The sequence below is a fragment of the Hemitrygon akajei genome, chromosome 4 (genome assembly GCF_048418815.1).
Source record: "Hemitrygon akajei chromosome 4, sHemAka1.3, whole genome shotgun sequence".
Taxonomy (NCBI): Eukaryota; Metazoa; Chordata; class Chondrichthyes; order Myliobatiformes; family Dasyatidae; genus Hemitrygon; species Hemitrygon akajei.
In genome coordinates, this window is record NC_133127.1 from 182,119,184 (window position 1) to 182,138,305 (window position 19,122).

A 19,122-nucleotide genomic window follows, 5' to 3' on the forward strand; every position below is an offset into this window, starting at 1 on the left:
GGCTTTGCTTACACGGCGAAGAGAGGTGAACAAAACTGCTAATGTTTTATGCATTATTCTATTAATGTCTTAATTACAATGATGCACATTTTTTTTAAACCGTTGCTCCCTGGCAAGCTTACTAGATTGCTCAAGCTAAATCCTTTAAATAAAAGATCATTTGAAAGGAAGTCTCCTCCCTTTCCAGTAAGAACCCAAACAAACAGCAAAGACAGAGACAATTCAAGTAATAATTGTAGAAGTGGCTGTATGTAATGGGATTACATATTAAAAAAGACATCATTGTTCTGTGTTGTGGAGACTAAACTTGCTCATGGAAGCTATTAAATTAAAGGAAAATAGTGAAAAGACTTGAGTATTTCTACAGATGTGCCACGGAGAACATTCTAACTAGCTGGTTCGCCGACTGGTATGGTGCAGGGCTACTGCACAGAATCAAAATAAACTGCAGAGAGTTATATACTTAGTCAGCTCCATCATGACCACTGCCCTCTGTAGTATCCAGGACATCTTCAAGGAGTGACGTCTCAAAAAGGCAGCATCCTTCATTTAGGACCCCCATCACCCAGGTCATATAACCATTGGACCATAAGATATTGTAGCAGAATTAGACCATTTGGCCCATCGAGTTTGCTTCACCATTCTATCATGGCTGATCCAACTCAAGTGCATACCTGATGTAAAACAGATGTGTTCTGTTCTCATTGCCACCACCAGGAAGGAGGTACAGAAGCCGGAAGTCACACACTCTATGATTCAGAAACAGCTTCTTCCCCTCTGTCATCTGATTTCTGAATGGACATTGAACCCGTGAACACAACCTCACTACTTTTTTATTTGTTTTTGCAAATCTTATTTAATTTAACTATTAAATATACATATATACTTGCTGTAATTCACAGTTTTTTCTCTATTGTGCTCATTGTACTGCTGCTGCAAAGTCAACAAATCTCATGATATATGCCAGTGATTCTGATTCTGAGATGTGAAGACCACCAAATACCATAACCTTGAAACACTGTTTTGCTTCTTGTTTTCCTGTTTATTCTGTTTTCCTTTTTATTACCTTGATGTACTTAATGTATGGAATGCTCTGTCCGAATGGCAGGCAAACATAAACTTTCTCTGTATTTCACCACATGAGCCAAAAATAAACAAATGCTGGTAACAGTACAAATTCTTGAGAAATTTGGAGTTTTCCTTGATTATACCAGTGGGCCCAGGAATTACTTGTGCACCGTTTACTCCTCAGAAGATTTGAAGAATGCAGTAGAGCTCAAAGCAGAATGTAGACTGAGAATGTCTGTAGAAGAACAGATGACCTTTTCCTGACTTTTGTTTCATCATTGTAGCTCAATTATATTCAAGCACTTCTGAGATGTGTTTTATCCTGCTATATTTTTGATGATATTTCAATTACATGGTGTTCTTTGTTTTATTCCAGCCAATTTAAAATTCTTATTTAATTTGGGCAAGGTCAGATTTATTTCCCCTTTCTAATTGTCATGAGATGTGAACACTAAATGTGGAGAAACATAAAAGGGAATCAGAATCGTCAAAGTTTATGGAACTTTTGTATGAAATTTACAGAATGAAACCATTAAGCTCACCTAGTGCAAACTGATTAAAAATAGACATTGTTCACCCCACTTCCCTGGATTTGGTTCATACTCCAGCAAGTTATCGAGTTTCAAGAACACTTTCAGTTACTTTCTGAATGTTGGAAGAGTTTCTGTGTCTACCATCCTTTTTGGCTGTGAGTTCCTGATTCTCGCACCTCCACAGATGCTGCCTGACTTGCTGAGTTCCTCCAGAATTTTACATGTGTTGCTCCTGATTTCTAGCATCTGCAGAATATCTTGTGTTTATGACTTTTTTCCCCTCAATTTTTCACTAGTTCTTCAAATAACGTAGACAAGTAACCATTGTAGGCGTCACATAATTTTATACATCTTATTTAAAAATACCTTCAGTTTCCTTTGTTCCAAAGATAATAACCCTGTCTAAGTCAGCTTTCTCTTCAACTGTTGTCCTTGAACCCTCCCAACAGCCTGTATAATACTATTATAGGGAGTGGGAAGTTCAATATGTATTTATTAGGAAGTGCATGCATTCCAATCAAGATTATTAATTAAACAATTCGGTGGAAGAAAGTGGGTCGAAGAGACTTTGTGGCTGCACTATTATTGATTGTTGTGTCTTGGGTCCCCTTTTACAGTCTCTGCATGTCCCTCAGACTGGCCCAAATCAGTGTTGTTGATGTCTTCCAGACCTTTCATGGTTGATATGATAGTTGCACTACAGTGCTCAACTGGAGAATCTAGAATGTGAGCCCATAAGAAACATGGATAGTGATTTATGTCCACATTGAGGTGGCAAAAATAATTGATTTTGATGGTATTTCTGTATGGTTACACTTGACCTTCATGGTGGCAGGTGATGCTGTAGAGCACGGCTTCCCAACCAATTTTGCCATGGATGCTTACCATTAATTCAGGGATCTGTGGACCCCTGGTTGGGAACTCCTGCCATGGAGGGAACTAGTATAGTGCATTCTACATGTTTTCTACATTGTTATGATGTGGATAGAATGCTGTTTGAATTAATAGACAAGTATTCAGAGTGATGAACAATTGACTCAAATCCCATCACAATACCAAGGAATTTAAATTTAAATACTTGGATTAATCTGGAGTCTCAAGTTCATATCAGTAATAATGACAAAGAAACAACCGATTTGCTTTTTAAGAGAAATATCTGGTTCACTGATATCTTTCCGAGAAGGAAATTTGTCATCCTGTCTATTTGCACAGGATACCCAGTATTTGAGTAAATCTGGATACAGAGTGGTGTTCATGACTCTGAAAAACACCTTTCAGATTTCTTTGTTTGTTCATTTTCTGGATTTGGGCATTCCTGAGAAAGTCAACATTTAATGCCTATCTCTGATTGCCCCCACTCCTATTTGGATAAGCAGGGCAGCACTGTGAGGATGATGCTTTTTGATTTCTCAAGTGCCTTCAATATCATGCAGCCCTCATTGCTGTGGGAAGGCTCTGTTCAATGCAGGTTTGCACTTACATTGTGTCTTAGATAATGGACTACCTGACTGGCAGACCACAGTTTGTGTGGCTTCAGAGCTATGTGTCAGATATGGCTATAAGCAGCACTGGGATCCCACAAGGGACTGTATTGACTCCCTTCCTGTTTCCATAAGACCATAAGACAAAGGAGCAGAAGTCAGCCATTTGGCCCATAGAGTCTGCTCCGCCATTTCATCATGAGCTGATCCAATCTCCCTTTCAGTCCCATTCCCTCGCCTTCTCACCATACCCTTTGATGCCCTGACTACTCAGATACCTATCAATCTTTGGCTTAAATACACCCAATGACTGCCACCTGTGGCAACAAATTCCATAGGTTCACCACTCTCTGGCTAAAATTTTTTTTTCGCATCTCTGTTCTGAATGGACATCCTGCAATCCTCAAGTCATGTCCTCTCGTACTAGACTCCCCCACCATGGGAAACAACTTTGCCACATCCACTCTGTCCATGCCTTTCAACATTCGAAATGTTTCTATGAGGTCCCCCCTCATTTTTCTAAACTCCAAGGTTTCCTCTGTATATTTCAGACTTTAGATACAACACTGAGTCATGTCATCTGCAGAAATTCTCTGATGACTCAGCAATAGTTGGGTGTATAAAGGGAGGATGGGAGGATGAATACAGAGCTCTGGTGGAGAACTTTGTCAAATAGTGCAAGCTGAATCATCTGCAGCTTAACATCAGTAAGACAAGGGAGATGGTGAGGGACTTTAGGAAGACCAAGTCTGCACTGCTTCCTGTTACTATTGACAGTGAGGACGTGAATGTGGTGAGGACCTACAATACCTGGGGGTGCATCTGGATGACAGATTTGAGTGGAGCACCAACATGGGGCTATGTACAAGAAGGGTCAGAGTCACCTCTACTTCCTGAGGAGATTGAGGTCCTTTGGAGTATGCAGGCCTTTCCTTCACATTTTCTACTAGTCTGTTGTCGCTAGTACAATCTTCGATGTGGTGGTGTACTGGGGCAATGGCATCAACAGGCCCAATAAACTGACTAGAAAGGCTGTCTCTATTATAGGAGTCAAACTGGACAACTGGAGGCTGTGGTAGAACAGAAGACCCTCCAGAAAATTCTGGCAATCCTGGACAATGGTTCTAACCCTCTGCATGCCACCTAGGCTGAACAGAGGAGCACTTTTAGTACAAGACAACTGTGCTGCTCCAAAGAGGGCTCTATGAGGTAATTCTTACCCTTGGCCATTAGCTGGTGAAGTGATGACCCCCTCCTGTTGGACTGTTAAATCTCTGTTTAAACATCATTTAGCTCTGTTTATCACACTCTGCTATCATGGACATCCTGTGCAATACTACCATCACTTCTTACCTGGATGGTATGAATGTGCACCATAACTGTATAATACTACATTAATCCTTGCACTGCCATCTTATCAGTGTGAACTTGGAAATCTTGTACATCTATTTTTAAGGTAACTTATTTTTTTATTTTTACTTACTGCTCTTCTCATATTTATATATCTGTGCACTTGTAATGCTACTGTAAAGGTGTGATTTCCTTTGGGATCAATAAATTATCTATCTGTCTACCTATCTATCTAAGGTGGGTTGTGAGCTATTTCCTTCTTCTAATGCAAGATCTGCATGGAAAACAATAACTCTGCCTCCACGGCTGCTGCCTGAGCCACAAAGCTCCTCCAGCAGTTTGGTTTTTGCACTTCCTTTATCTTTTGCAGTCCTACAGAGTGGAACACCACAGTTCTAGGATTTAGACCAATTAATAAGAACATAAGATCATAAGAAATAGGAGGAGGAGTAGGCCATCTGGCCCATTGAGCCTGCTCCGCCATTCAATAAGATCCTGGCTGATCTGGCCATGGACTCATCTCCACCTACCTGCCTTTTCCCCATAACCTTTAATTCCCCTACTATGCAAAAATCTATCCAACTTTGTCTTAAATATATTTACTGAGGCAGCTTCCACTCCAAAGATGAATCCACGGTGGCATGGTGTGCAACTTGGAAGGGGACCAACAGATAGAACATCAAACAGTACAGCACAGTACAGGCCCTTGGCCCAAGATGTTGTGCCGACCTTTTAAACTATTCCATGATCAATCTAACCCTTCCCTCCCACACAGTCCATAGCCCTCCATTTTTCTTTCATTCATGTGCCCATCTGAGAGGCTCTTAAATGCATCAGCCTCTACTGCTGCCCCAGCAATAGATTTTTAGTCATTTATACTCTCTGTAAAAAAAACTCTGATATCTCCCCTATTTTTCCCCAATCACTTTAAAATAATGTCCTTTGCCATTAGTCATTGCCACCCTGAGAACAAGGTGCTGATTGTCCACTCTATATATGCCTCTCATAATCTTATACACATCTGTCAAGTTGCCTTTCATGCTCCTTTGCTTCAAAAAACCCTAGCTCACTCAACCTTTCCTCAGAAGACATGCTCTTTGATCTAGGCAACATCCAGGCAAATTTCCTCAGTACTCTATGTCTAGCAGGGGTTCCAAACCTGGGGTCCATGGACCCCTTGCTTAATGGTACGGGGTCATGGCATAATAAAGGTTGGGAACCCCTGCTCTAAAGCTTCCACATCCGCTCTGTAGTGAGGTAACCAGAGCTGAACATAATACTCCAAGTGTAGTCTGACCAGAGTTTTGTAGAGCAGCAATATTACCTCATGGCTCTTGAATTAAATTCCCCAACTACTGTAGGCCAACACACCGCATGGCTTCTTAACCACCCTACAACACACACAAAATACTGGCCAGACAAAATCTATGGAAATAATCAATGTTTTGGGCCAATACTCTTCATCAGGACTGGAAGAGAGATGAGAAGTCAGAGCAAGAAATTGGGGGGCATTGGAGGAAGATGTACAAGGTGCCAGGTGATAGGTGAAACCAGGAGAGGAGGAGGGATGAAGTAAAGAGCTGGGATTCTGATTGTTGGAAGAGATAAAGGGCTGGAGAGTGGGGGAATCTGATACGAGAGAGTAGAAGACCATGGAATAATAGGAAGGGTGAAGTGCGCTGGAGGGAGGTGATGGGCAGGTAAGGAAATAAGGTGAGAGAGGGAAATGGGAATGGGGGAAAAGGGGGGGAGCAATTACCTGAAGTTTGAGAAATCAATGTTCATGCCATCAGGTTAGAGGCTACCCAGACAGAATATAAGGTGTTACTCCTCCAACCTGAGTGTAGCCTCATCACATCCGTAGAAGAGCCCATGGACTGACATGTCGGAATGGGAATGGGAACTGGAATTGAAATGGATGGCTACTGGGAGATCCCCCGTTTTCTGGCAGATGGAGCATAAAGGCATCTTGAAAATATTCCGGTGCCTGTCTGCCTTGTGTTGCAGATGGTGGAGAGGCTTTGGGCTGAAAGTCGGTGAGCCACTTGCGACAGCCCAAGCTGCTGCTGAAGGCAAAGGATTTACCTGCTGACCACCAGGCGAAGGGCCCAGCAAGCAAATCAGTTGAGGGACCTCAATTGAAGAAGAAAGTCTTCGCTAATCTTGATCTTTGCCTTACCTGCGATTCTGAGTCAGAGTCTGGCTGGAGGCCAAAGACGGCCTGTCCTGGGGTTGGTGGACTATGTATGTACATGGGTAGGTGGGTGGGAGGGAGGACAGGGCTTGATTTGTTATTGTTATTCTGTTGTTTGTTGTATTCTGTGCTGTTATGCCAAGCATTGTAGGAATGTTATGTTGGCGCCTGAATGTGTAGCAACACTTGCCCACAGCACATCTTGGTTGTTAATGCAAACGATGCGTTTCAGTGTATGTTTTGATGTATACATGATAAACAATTTTAAATCTTGAACCTTGATCTCTCTGACTGACGCCTCTGTTGACGGATCAATGAGCACATTCTATCTGCTTGGAGCAGCGCCTGCCCTTTGTAAGTGAAGTTTTGAAAGAGGATAGTGATAGTTGTTACTTTGTCAGCCTCTGGCCAATAAAAATACACTTGGTTAGACCTGAAGCGACAGTACTGGAGCTGACCCTGAAGAAAGCTGCGCAGACAGATCTATGAGTGGGTGCCCTCCTTTCTGATGCTGGTTTCTCTAAAGCAGGTCATCTGTCAACTGTGAGATCATCAGCTGGGAAAAAATATTGCACAGAGAGAACAGAGACCATAGAAGAGCACTGCACAGGAACAGGCACTTCAGCCCACAATGTCTGTGCTGAAGATGATGCCAAAGTAACATAACTCCCTTCTGCCTGATCCCTCCACCCCTACATATTCATGTCTCTATTAGCCTCTTAAACATCACGGCAAATGATAAACAGTAAAACACAATTTCTAATCAGAATCAGGTTTATTATCCCTGACATATGTTGTGAAATTTGTTGTTTTGTGGCAGCAGTACAGAACAAGGCACAGAAATTATTTAAAGCCACAAAATAAATAATTAGATAGATAGATAGAGCAAATGAGGAATACTGAGGCAGTGTTCATAGACTCATAAACTGTTCAGAAATCAGATGGTGGAGGGGTGGAAGCTGTTCCTAAAACTTTGAGTGTGAGTCTTCAGGCTCCTGTATCTCCTCTCTGACAGTAGTGTTGAAAAAATAATGAGTAATGAGAATTAAGAAAAACAACTAAAGGCTCAGTAGATTGCAATATGTACAGAAGTTTAATAGCATAAGTAAACCTTATACATACTAAAAAAATTTTTAAAACATTTATCTGGAATCACAGTGTACATGTACAAAACACGAGGAAATCTGCAGATGCTGGAAATTCAAACAACACACACAAAATGCTGGTGGAACACAGCAGGCCAGGCAGCATCTATAGGGAGAAGCGTTAATGTTAACATTGACTTCTCTAACTTCTGTTAATGCCCCTCCTCCCCTTCTTACCCCATCCCTGACATATTTAGTTGTTTGCCTGTTCTCCATCTCCCTCTGGTGCTCCCCCCCTTTCTTTCTCCTGAGGCCTCCCGTCCCATGATCCTTTCCCTTCTCCAGCTCTGTATCACTTTCGCCAATCACCTTTCCAGCTCTTAGCTTCATCCGACCTCCTCCGGTCTTCTCCTATCATTTTGCATTTCCCCCTCCCCCCACTACTTTCAAATCCCTTACTATCTTTCCTTTCGGTTAGTCCTGACGAAGGGTCTCGGCCCGAAGTGTCGACAGCGCTTCTCCCTATAGATGCTGCCTGGCCTGCTGTGTTCCACCAGCATTTTGTGTGTACATGTACAAAATCCGTTTTATTATCCGTTTTATCAGAAAGTTTGCTTTGATGTAATTAGAACTAGCTAAATTACTAAAAACATATTCAGACCTCATGCAAAAAAATGTTTAGAGAGATTATAAGCTGTTAGCTAAAAGGGAGAACTTGCACCATTTACACCCCTGTTTTCACATCGCAGCAGTGTAAAGTACAAGCAGTTTCAAAGTCCTGGAGTGAATATCTCGCACAGCCTCTCATGGTCCTAGAAGACATTCTACGCAATCAGGAAAGCTCACCAACACCTCTACTTTCTGAGGAGGCTGAAGAGAGCTGGACTTTGCACACCTATACTCACATCATTCTACCAATGCACTGTAGAGAGCATCCTAACAAGCTGCACCACTGCATGATATGGAAACTGCACTGCGGTGAACAGGGAGGGTCTACAATGGGTAGTCAGAACTGCCCAACACATCATTGGCATCAGTCTACCCGCTGTCAAAGACATATATAGAGAAAGATGCCAGGAAAGGGCCAGTAACATCATGGAGGATGCCAGCCACATTGCTCATGGAATGTTTGTCCCACTTACATCAGGGCGGGGCTATATAACAACTGTGCCAGGACTACCAGACTCAAAAACAGTTACTTCCCAAGCAGTAAGGGTAATCAACACCTCCACCCTCTAACCCACCCCACCACCACTACTTTATCATTTCTTGTCAGTCACCTTACGTACTGACATTCCTGTGCCTAGTGTCACTTTATGGAGATTCAATCAATCTGTGTATATTAGCTACCTTATATTTATTGTGTTTTTATTATTGTTGTGTTCTTTATCTTGTGTTGTTTTTGTCCTGGATCGTATCCAGAGCAACAATTATTTCATTCTCATGTGCAGGAAATGTCATTAAATAATCTTGAATCTTGAAAAAGCTTGCAGATACTGGAAATTTAAACCAAAAACACAAATAGCTGGAAAGCTCAACCCGTCAGACAGCATCCATGGAAAGACAAACACAGTGAACATTCTTGGTTGAAGATCCTTTGTCAGAAGGATCTTTAAAATTTCCAGTGGGACAAATTCTTAAGTTTGTATCAATCAAATTGATTCTATTGGAGTTGTTCAGACAACTTGTAGGATTTTGTGTTCAGCTAGGCAGGTATAACAAAATTCCAGCTGTTGTGGATCCATTATCGGTTTCTGCATTCATGACACAGAATCAAGTTCATTGTTTTGAACACTGTCAGATAAATGCCATGATTGTTAACTTATTGCACAACAGGCTGTTTGCGGTAATATCTCCATTTGGTTGTGCAGAGTATGCAGTTCTCATGAAATCCTACTACGACTGCAAAAGGTTTGCATCAGCTGAGCAGCTGAAAAGTACACCCTCCTCAATGTGGCAAGAGGCTTTTACAATGTGATTTGGCTGCTGTGTTTCCTACACTGAAACTTGTTTCCAAAGAACTTTGAGTTACATAAAATATGTGCTTATTTAAAGCTGGGGCATGTAGAAATTTATTTTTGTAGCATGTGGTTAGGCTCTGGAATTCTAGAGGATTGTGGCTAGATCATTAGAAGTTCAAGACAGAGGTAGGCTGTTTTTGAAAGATCAAAGGATTGATTGGAACCGGCATAAATGAGATGAGATTTAGGAAAGATCAGTTGTGATCCCATTGAGTGGCTAAATGGCTACACCCTTTCTAATTTGTTGTGTCTATTTGCCATAAAGCACATCTTCAGCCACTGTGATGTTGTAAAGGGCACAATAGAAACGCAAGTCTATATTTTTTTAACATTTGGAAGTTGAATTTTAATGCCTTTGAAAGCTTCAAAACAGACTTTAAACCATTTTTTTACAAAACCCAGCAGTGGTTATTGTTGGATTCCACCAGCAATCTCTCCCAGCTTCTTTTCAAGAGCTGTTGAGTTGGCAAAGGTCTAGTGGTCTTGCCTTTGGGAGCATGGGGTGGCATTAGAGCATCTGAATATCAATGAAGAGGAGGGAAGGAGAGGGGGAGTCATTATTCTACCACATAGAGTACATATTCTAAACATCTGTTTCAGAGAATAGAGCATCTTTGACCCAGATGACTAAGCCATCACTCTTTGATGCACATAAAAACCAGACTGCACCTGTTTTACATCAGATATGCACTTGCAATATTACATAGATGACAGCATTTATTACCGTGCAGATACCTCCTCAAATCATAACACAAGTTTATACCACTGGTGTGACATGTGAGTAATGGTTTACTTGCAAAGATTTATTACTATCATGGATTACTTCTGTGCATGATCCTCTCTGAGCTGCGTGAGTGCACGGCCATGCAGTAACTGAAATGCTCCTGTGAACTTAGCCTTTGTTGCTGCGCAGCTGGAATTTCCTTTTGTACAATGTTAACAAAATTTTGAAATCTATGTTAATATAATTGTGAAATACACTGTAATTAATTATGTGTTAATGAATAAAATCTGTAAATATTATAAATAATAAACATATCACAACCTTATTGTTACAATTCAGTCCTGTTACAAAAATTCTGTTTCATGAATTTAATCGAATGCAAATCCAGAAGTGGACTGCAAATGTAACATTTGGATGATCTCATGAAGATCAAGACGTATCTTTCATCTGGATGCAAAATTAATCTGGCCGGCATTTATAGACAATAGGTTTGTAATAAAGACAGATGAGAAAAAGTTTATGAAACTTCAAAGCAACACACACTAAATGCTGGAGGAACTCAGCAGGCCAGGCAGCGTCTATGGAAAAAAGTAAACAGTCAATGTTTCGGGCTGAGGTCTTTCATCAGGACTCGGCCTGAAACGTCGACTGTTTAATCTTTTCCGTGGATGCTTCCTGGCCTGCCTAGTTCCTCCAGCATTTTGTGTGTGTTGCTTTGGAATTTCAGCATCTGCAGAGTTTTTCTTGTTTGAAACATGAAAGGATTTCTTTGTTATACTGTATTTCATTATACCCTTCGGTTAATACATAAAATCCAAAGTATGTGATTTTTCAGTTTTCATTCTAAATATTCATAGTATACATATTGCAAAAAAAAAACATTTAAAGTACCGCACAGTTTTCAGGCCATGTAAAAATTTCCGGCACAAAGCAATGGTTGTAAAAAGAATCAGAAGGATTGTTGTTTCTGTGCACAAGCTGTAATTCCACTCCTGTGCCCCAATCGTAACGTTGTCCCCATACCCCATCAGATATCTTTCTCTAAGCCTTCCTGCCATTTGAGGTCAGGAAACCTAGGTGCTGAGTCATTTTGTTTTCCCCATGTCTGTACTCAACGGGGTTGTATTCCTTTTTTGATGGTTGTATTTATTTTTAGGGCACGCAATGCATGTGATTAATGCCTTGTACAAAGCAGTACTTGCGCTGGGCATCTGCTTCATGCATCAGCTTAAAAAATGAATTCTCCCCAGCAGTAATACATTTCCATCATCGTAAGGAACTCTCTCCATCTCTTCACTGTAGTTTCTAGTATGTAACTGTTTTAAACTAATTGGCGGAAGAACCAAAGGCAGTACAGTAGGTCTACTTGGAGTGATGTGGAAAGGATGTCTCCTGTAGCGGTGGAGCCTAGAACCAGAAGAATTCTAACCTCAGAATAGGAAAATGGCTCTGCTCTGTTGGGTGGCTGTGGTGGCATGTATGTGAGCACATTGGCTATGAAAGACTGGACCACAGTGAACATAAACTGTGAATTTGAAGTTAATAGATCATTTTAAATTACCCCATTGCATGAGAATAAAAGAAGGGATGATGGGCATATAACTAGAAATAGATTATTATAAGACCATAAGATGCAGGAGCAGAATTAGGCCATTTGGCCCAAAAGGTCTGCTCCGTCATTCCATCATGGCTGTTTTATCATCCCTCTCAACCCCATTCTCCTGCCTTCTCCCCATAACTTTTGATGCCCTGACTAATCAAAAACCTATAGAACTTTGTTTTAAATATAAACAATAACATGGTCGCACACGGCAATGAATTCCACAGATTTACTACCGTATGGCTAATGAGATTCCTGCTGATTTTTGTTCTGAAGATTACAGGGAAGTGAGTGGAGCTGTGGGATTGATGGGACTGCTATGCTAGCCATTGATGGTCTGAATGTCCTGCAAAAGTGTAACATTTGAAATATGATTGAGCCTGTTCAAAATTAAATATTACTGAAGACTTCTAAACAGTTTAAAATCATCTTTAAAACCTCAAACCTGAAAGATACTGAAAAACATTACAAAATCTTGATAGCAATCGAAGTCTCTTGCAACTATTCCTCTCAACTGAATTGATGGGAAAACGCTTTCTGTGTAAAACAAATGTGTTTCAAAATGGAGCAAGCTGATAGGACTATATTTTGCATTCTATACAAGGATGAATTTCCAGGCAAAGATATTTATTGGCCCCTTCTCACGAACACTGTCAGAGTTAATTCACTGTAGCACAAGTGTTTTGTGAACATGAAGCCATGAGGGATTTACTTCATTCAAGACCACAAATGCCAATTATTTTTTATTTTAGCTCTATTGCCTTGGCTCTTTTTGTAAGACTGTCTTGGCTTGTTTCACAGTGTAGCCTTGAATTTAAGTCAAGAGAAACTAACCTTAAATATCTTGTGGTTTCAGCAAACCGTTACACAGAGTCAGCTAAATGGTGGCCTGATGAATCTAAGACAGAAGCAACCCAGGAGTGAATTGATTTTAATTGCTTCGGTGTGCCTATATTTAGTACAAAACAGTGAGCTATCTACAAGTAGAAAGGAAATGAAAGCTTTAATCGACTGATTAAAAAAGATTTCAAGTTTTGATAGTTTATGTGACTAGGCAAATAATGGAGACTTGGACTATTGATCGAGAGACTTGAGTGTTAATCCCAAGGAGGAAATTTAAATTCAGTTAATTAACTAAAGTAGAGCTTAAAAGAAAAGCTAGTCTTAGTGTAGTGACAATTATAGTAAAATTTCACCCGGTTCATTAGCACCAGAAGATCAAATACCTTTCTCTAGTCTGACCTGTTCATCAGACCTACAACAGTGTGGTCGGCTCTTTGTTCTGGTGCAAACATATTGATGTCATGGCCTCTAGCACCTCTATTTCCTGAGGAGGATAAGGAAATTTGGCATGTATTCCAATGACCCTCACCAATTTTCATTGATGCACCACAGAAAACATCCTGCCTGAATCCATCATTGTTTGGTATGGCAGATGCTCTACCCAAGACCAGAAGAGACTGCAAGGAGTTGTGGAGACAGATCGGCACATCATGGATATCCCTCCATAAACTCTGTCATTGCCTTGGAAGAAGAGCCTATATGACCAAAGACCCCTTCTACCCTGGTCATGCTCTCCCTTTTCCCTCTTCCTATGGGAAGAAGGTACAGAAGTTTGAAAGCATATATCACCAGGCTCAAGCACAGCTGCTATCCTGCTGTTACAAGACTATTGAATGAACCCTTTGTATCATAAGATGAACTCTTTACCTGGCAATCTGCCTCGTAATGGCTTTGCATCTTATTGCCCACCTGCACTGCACTTCCTCAGTTACTGTAACACTATACTCTGCTTTCTGCTATTGCTTTTCCCTTTTACTATTTTGATCTATTGATGTGAAGAAATGATCTGTATGGATGGCATCCAAAGCAAAGCTTTTCACTCTACCTGGATACACAAGACAATAATAAACAAATTGCCAATTATCTGCCTCAAAATCTGCCAAAAACAGTGACAAATATAAAACTTTGAACAAAGAAATCAAGTGAAAATGTAGGGAAGTAAAAGAACTATAAATATACCCTCTTATCAACTGCACATATCCATGAACAGCTAATGTACTTAATTCCAGCTACTTCAATTTCAATGTCAGGAAAATATAATGAGACAAGGGCTTTTGATCAACACCAGGAGTGGTCTTCCTCATCAAGGATGAGAAAAAAACAGCTGGTCCAATCTGTTAGCCCACACTAGTCACACTGATCTGTCTTTGAGTCTCCGTCTAGCATTTTGTTGGCTCAGAAAAGAAGTTTGATGGAACCAGAAGGAGGTGGTTGTTATTGATCATGTGAAATATGAATCCCTGCTGCCATTTGGATTGCTTGATCAAAGTTGCTCAAGTTATGTGTCAAGGACATAATCTGATAGGATGGGGTGTCAGTCAAATGATTGGGTGAAATTCACAAGAGTGCAGAGTGTTTGGACAAGTTGACAGTCATAAAGCATGATATCATAAATATGCTAAGGAGACTGCAGTGATTGATTTGAGTTACAGCTGTTACTGCAGCAAACCTAATCTCTCATATCCATTCTTATAACAAGCAGTGGTGCAATGGCTGAATTACTGGAATAGCAGCAAACACTTTAGAACCATGAGTCCAGATCCCACTGTGGTGGCTACCACCGTGTTTGGCACTTCTTTCCCCATCTGTTGAAGAGTCTGTAGTTCTCATATCAGCCTTAACAGTGACTCAGAAACTCACAGAAGAAGTAGTTCTCTTTATTCCCAATGAACTGTCTAAGAAGAAGAAGAAGTGATAATAGTAATTAAAAATATATATGTTTAAAAAAAAAATATTGAAAGGCCTAGACTGAGTGGACGTGGAAAGTTGTTTCCAATAGTGGAAGAGAATAGGACTAGAGGACACAACCTCAGAATAGAAGGATGCACTTTTAGAACAGAGGCGAGGAGGAATTTTTTGAGCCAAAGGATGATGAATCTGTGGAATTCATTGCCACAGATGGTAGTGAAGGTCAAGTCACTGGATATATTTAAGGTGGAGATTGATAGGTTCTGGATTAATAAGGGTGTCAAATTTCATGGGAAAAAGGCAGGAGAATAAGGTTGAGAGGGAAAATAGATAAGCCCTGATGGAATAGTGGAGCAGGCTCAATGGGTTTAATGACCTAATTCTGCTCTTATGTCTTATGGCCTCATAAAATGAAAACTAAACAAAACTGTTTACAATCATGATAATCTTTGAAACTATTGGATTGTTTTGAAAGAATCATCTGCTTCACTAAAGTAAAAAAAAATTGCTAGTGTACATAGAATACATAGAACATAGAAAAATGCCCTATGGTCTCACTATCAATATGATCCTGGCTGATCATATGCTTCTGTACACTACACCCATATCTCCTAATCTCATGTTATATTATAAACACACTTCCTTTTTTTAATCAACTTACCATATATAATATATGTATTAGGAATTTGCTGTGGTGTGTTGGCCAACGTGCATGAAAAGACAACATTCACCAATTATAAAGAGTAAAAAACTATATAAAATCAAGTTAAGACATTAAATCATTAATATGAAATATAATGTGCATAAATACATAAATGCCACCGTATATTTATAATGCATTATGAAGGTGCAGTGCAGTGATGGTGGTCATAGATAAAGTTGCGTGGGAGAGTTGCTAGCTACAATTACTGATCAGATTAACTGCCTGAGGGGAAAAACTTTTAAGATGGCATGAAATTTTTTGTTTTAATAGCCCTATAATGCTTTACAGGGATTGTTGTACAGGAACATCCCAGATCTTGTTGTTAACTTCCCTTTTTTTAAAATACTTTTTATAAGACATTTAGATGAATTAATGTAAGACTAAAATTGTAGTTTAATTAGTTGTACTTTTTGACAAAGTCTTCTATTTTACATAGTCCAGTATGTAGTGGTTCATCCCCACTTGCTGGCGGAAAGGGGTGTAGCAATTACATGATGGTTTATCTCCTTTCTTATTTTTCATTGGCTAAGTGTTAGCACATTACCCATGTGATGTAATTGTGTAACCATTGATAGGTTTATTATTATCTAAGGAATGTCTCTTATTTCGATTATAAAGGTGATGGATTTTTCAGAGTCTCCATCTTCTCTTTTTGCCGTTTCCAAATTTGCTTTTCATTGAGTCTCTGCTTTGCTTCTCAGGTCTTCACTTAGTTTGCTTAGTATTTGTCTGTTTGTTTGAACTTTAAAATAAACAATCATTAAGAATGAAGACTCCTCACCATTCTTGACCCTTGGAAGAACCCTAAGGATCAGAAAATAACAGAGATACAACAGTATTCAGATAGTAATCTACCTTTCTTAACTTGAAATGGTTCTGAATTGAATTTTTATTTTGGGGTACATCATGGTTACAGTCCAACTTACACCCGTGTTACCAATTAACCTACTAATCTGTACATCTTTGAAATGTGGGAGGAAGCTGGAACACCTGGAGGAAACCCACATGGTCACTGGGAGAATCCTTACAGACAGCAGCAGAACTGAACCTTGGATGTTGATGCTGTAATGACACCCCAGGAAAGAAGAAGCATTCCTGAAGATGATTTTCTTGCTTGGAAATATTGCATGTTGCAGCTTCATTTTCAGATACACTGATTAATACTGGGAGTTTTGAACAAAGCAATAAACATTTCTGTAACATTGATGAAGGGTCTTGACTCAAATGTTGAATGTCTATTGATACTGCCTGACCTGCTGAAAAGTTCTTCCAGCATTTTGTTTGTTGCTCCAGAGTTCTAGTGTCTGCATTCTCTTGTATCTCAAATATCTATATAACTTCTTTAACATAGAAGCATGTGCTAAAGCACTCCGCGAGTTTCCATACTGTGCAAAGGTCTTAGGCACATACCTAGTTTTATATACCTAGGGTGCCCAAGACTTTTCACAGTACTGTACTTGTCAACGTGGAGCAGAGAGTGAGCTTGTAAATTTGGCAGGAGCAAAGGATATTGGCAATGGTGATGGTGGAGTGCTGCAGGAGAGGTGTATGGGACAGGTGGCATAGAATTGCCAGGGGTGGAGGATGATGTGGGTGCAGATAATCCCAGCCTCAAGATACCAGGCAAAGTCATTTGATTCCAAACAATTAGTTTATCGTTTGTTACAGAATGTCTCTCTGATGCTTCCTACTCCCTGCCCTCTCCCTTTCCCTTTTCCCAAACATAATTCCTCTCTCCCTGCTCCCTTCCCACTCTCTGTTGACAATAGAAACCCATATCAGAATCAGGCAGCAAAATGGAGGAAAATGTAATCCATTATGTATTCTGTATGGTGTCATTCCTTCAATAAAAATGTATTTTAAAAAAAAGTATCAGGCTTATTATCACTCACATATATCATGAAATTTGCTTTTTTTTGCGGCAGCAGTACAGTGCAATATATAGAATTACTACAGTACTGTGCAGAAGTGTTTTGCACCCTAACTATATATATTTGCCCAAGATTTTTGCACAGCACTGTATGTTGAATAACATCTGGCCAAACCAGAGGTGAGGGGTTTATTTTTGGTGTCCTGAAGCTGAGTGCAAAGGGCATCATGGTGGAACATGCTGATAGAGGCCCTCAGTGTCCTGGGTTCAATCCTGATGTTGGGAGCTGTCTGTGTGGAGTGTAGACTCTTGTGATACACTTTCATAGGATAAAGAACATAAAATATTACAGCATAGCACAGGTCCTTTGCCACACAATGTTGTGGTGACCTTTTAACTTATTCTAAGATCAATCTAAACATTCCCTCCATTCTTCAATCATCCATGTGCCTACCTAAGAACCTTTTTAATGTCTCTAATGTAACTGTCTCTACGACCACACTTGGCAGTGCTTTCTATGGGCTCACCACTCTCTGTGTAAAAAACTTACCTCTGACATCTCCCTGTACTTCCCTCCAGTCACCTTAAAGTTATACCTTGTGGTATTAACCATTTCCGCCCTGGGAAAAAGTCACTGGCTACCCACTCGATCTATCTCTGTGTGCTCCAGTTTCTCTCCAGATCTGAAGATTGTGAGGGTGCTGGCTACTGTAAATTGCACTTAGTGTGTGGGACAGAGGCAGAATCTGGGGGAGTTGGTGCGGATCAGAAGAGAATAAAAATAGCATTGATGTACTGTAAATGGCTGCTCAATGGTCATTTTGGACTCTGTGGGCTGAAGGGCCCTTGTGGGACTGATTCATAAAGGTAGGTTTTAATTTACATCAGAAAGGAAAAAAGTACGTGGGTCTGGGGTTGAGGGGGGGAATCAACTAAGAGACAGGGGAGGGGTTGGCAATGTTGATTGATTCAGGCTTAGTGTGGTTACCAGCTAGAACGATGAACTCTGTCTCAAGCTGAACGATCAGATGTAAGAATCTAACTTCTTTTCATTTTGTTCTTTCCTGCAACAGACATTGAAAGGCATTCCTCCTCGTTATTTCAGTAGCATAGAAAATCTCCTTGTAGCGTACAAGAAAGCAGGCCAAGGACTGGTTATACCTCTGTTACATCCAGTGGAACACAAAGCGCAAAAAATCCAAGACCAGAACGAAGGTGAGATCTCGTGTGATTCTAAGATAACATGAACCTGTTCATATATTAGTGAGCAGGTAAATAAGAGCATCACTGGAAAGCTCATATTTATGATTTTTAACCATTTTCCATGAAGGAGATCAATTACTAAATTGTCTATTTAAGATAAATCTTCCTTAAAATGAGTTTGAGCACCATAATAAGTAGAGGTAGAAGGCTTAATTTCAATGTAACAGTGGGAATGGGTAGAGTAAATTTGTCAACATTTCTGCCTGCTACACTGTGATCCCATTGCCAGTCACATCCCCCTTTCCCAACCTTTTCTTCTTTCCACGGGGACCACTCTCTCCTTGACTCTGGTTCACTCACTAGTCCCCATCCATCACATTTCGTTCCTTGGCTCCTCTCCCTGCAACCATAAGATGTGTAACACCTGTCCCTACACTTCCTCTCTCACTACCATCCAGGGACTTCAATAGCCCTTTCAGCTGATTTGGAGATTCAAGTGCAGAGTCATTGAATGGTTCATTGTAAATAATTATAATTTT

The 19,122-nt window shown here is 40.3% G+C and overlaps 1 protein-coding gene across 1 annotated transcript in view; it reads left to right on the forward strand.

The window, feature by feature from the left end:
* The window catches only part of LOC140727020 (SH2 domain-containing protein 1A-like), a 94,274-nt gene that overhangs the window by 30,257 nt on the left and 44,895 nt on the right, over positions 1 to 19,122 (forward strand). The window contains exon 3 of the mRNA XM_073044181.1: positions 18,454 to 18,595. Coding sequence (XP_072900282.1) covers positions 18,454 to 18,595 — 142 coding nt within the window. The remainder of the gene's footprint in view (positions 1 to 18,453; positions 18,596 to 19,122) is intronic.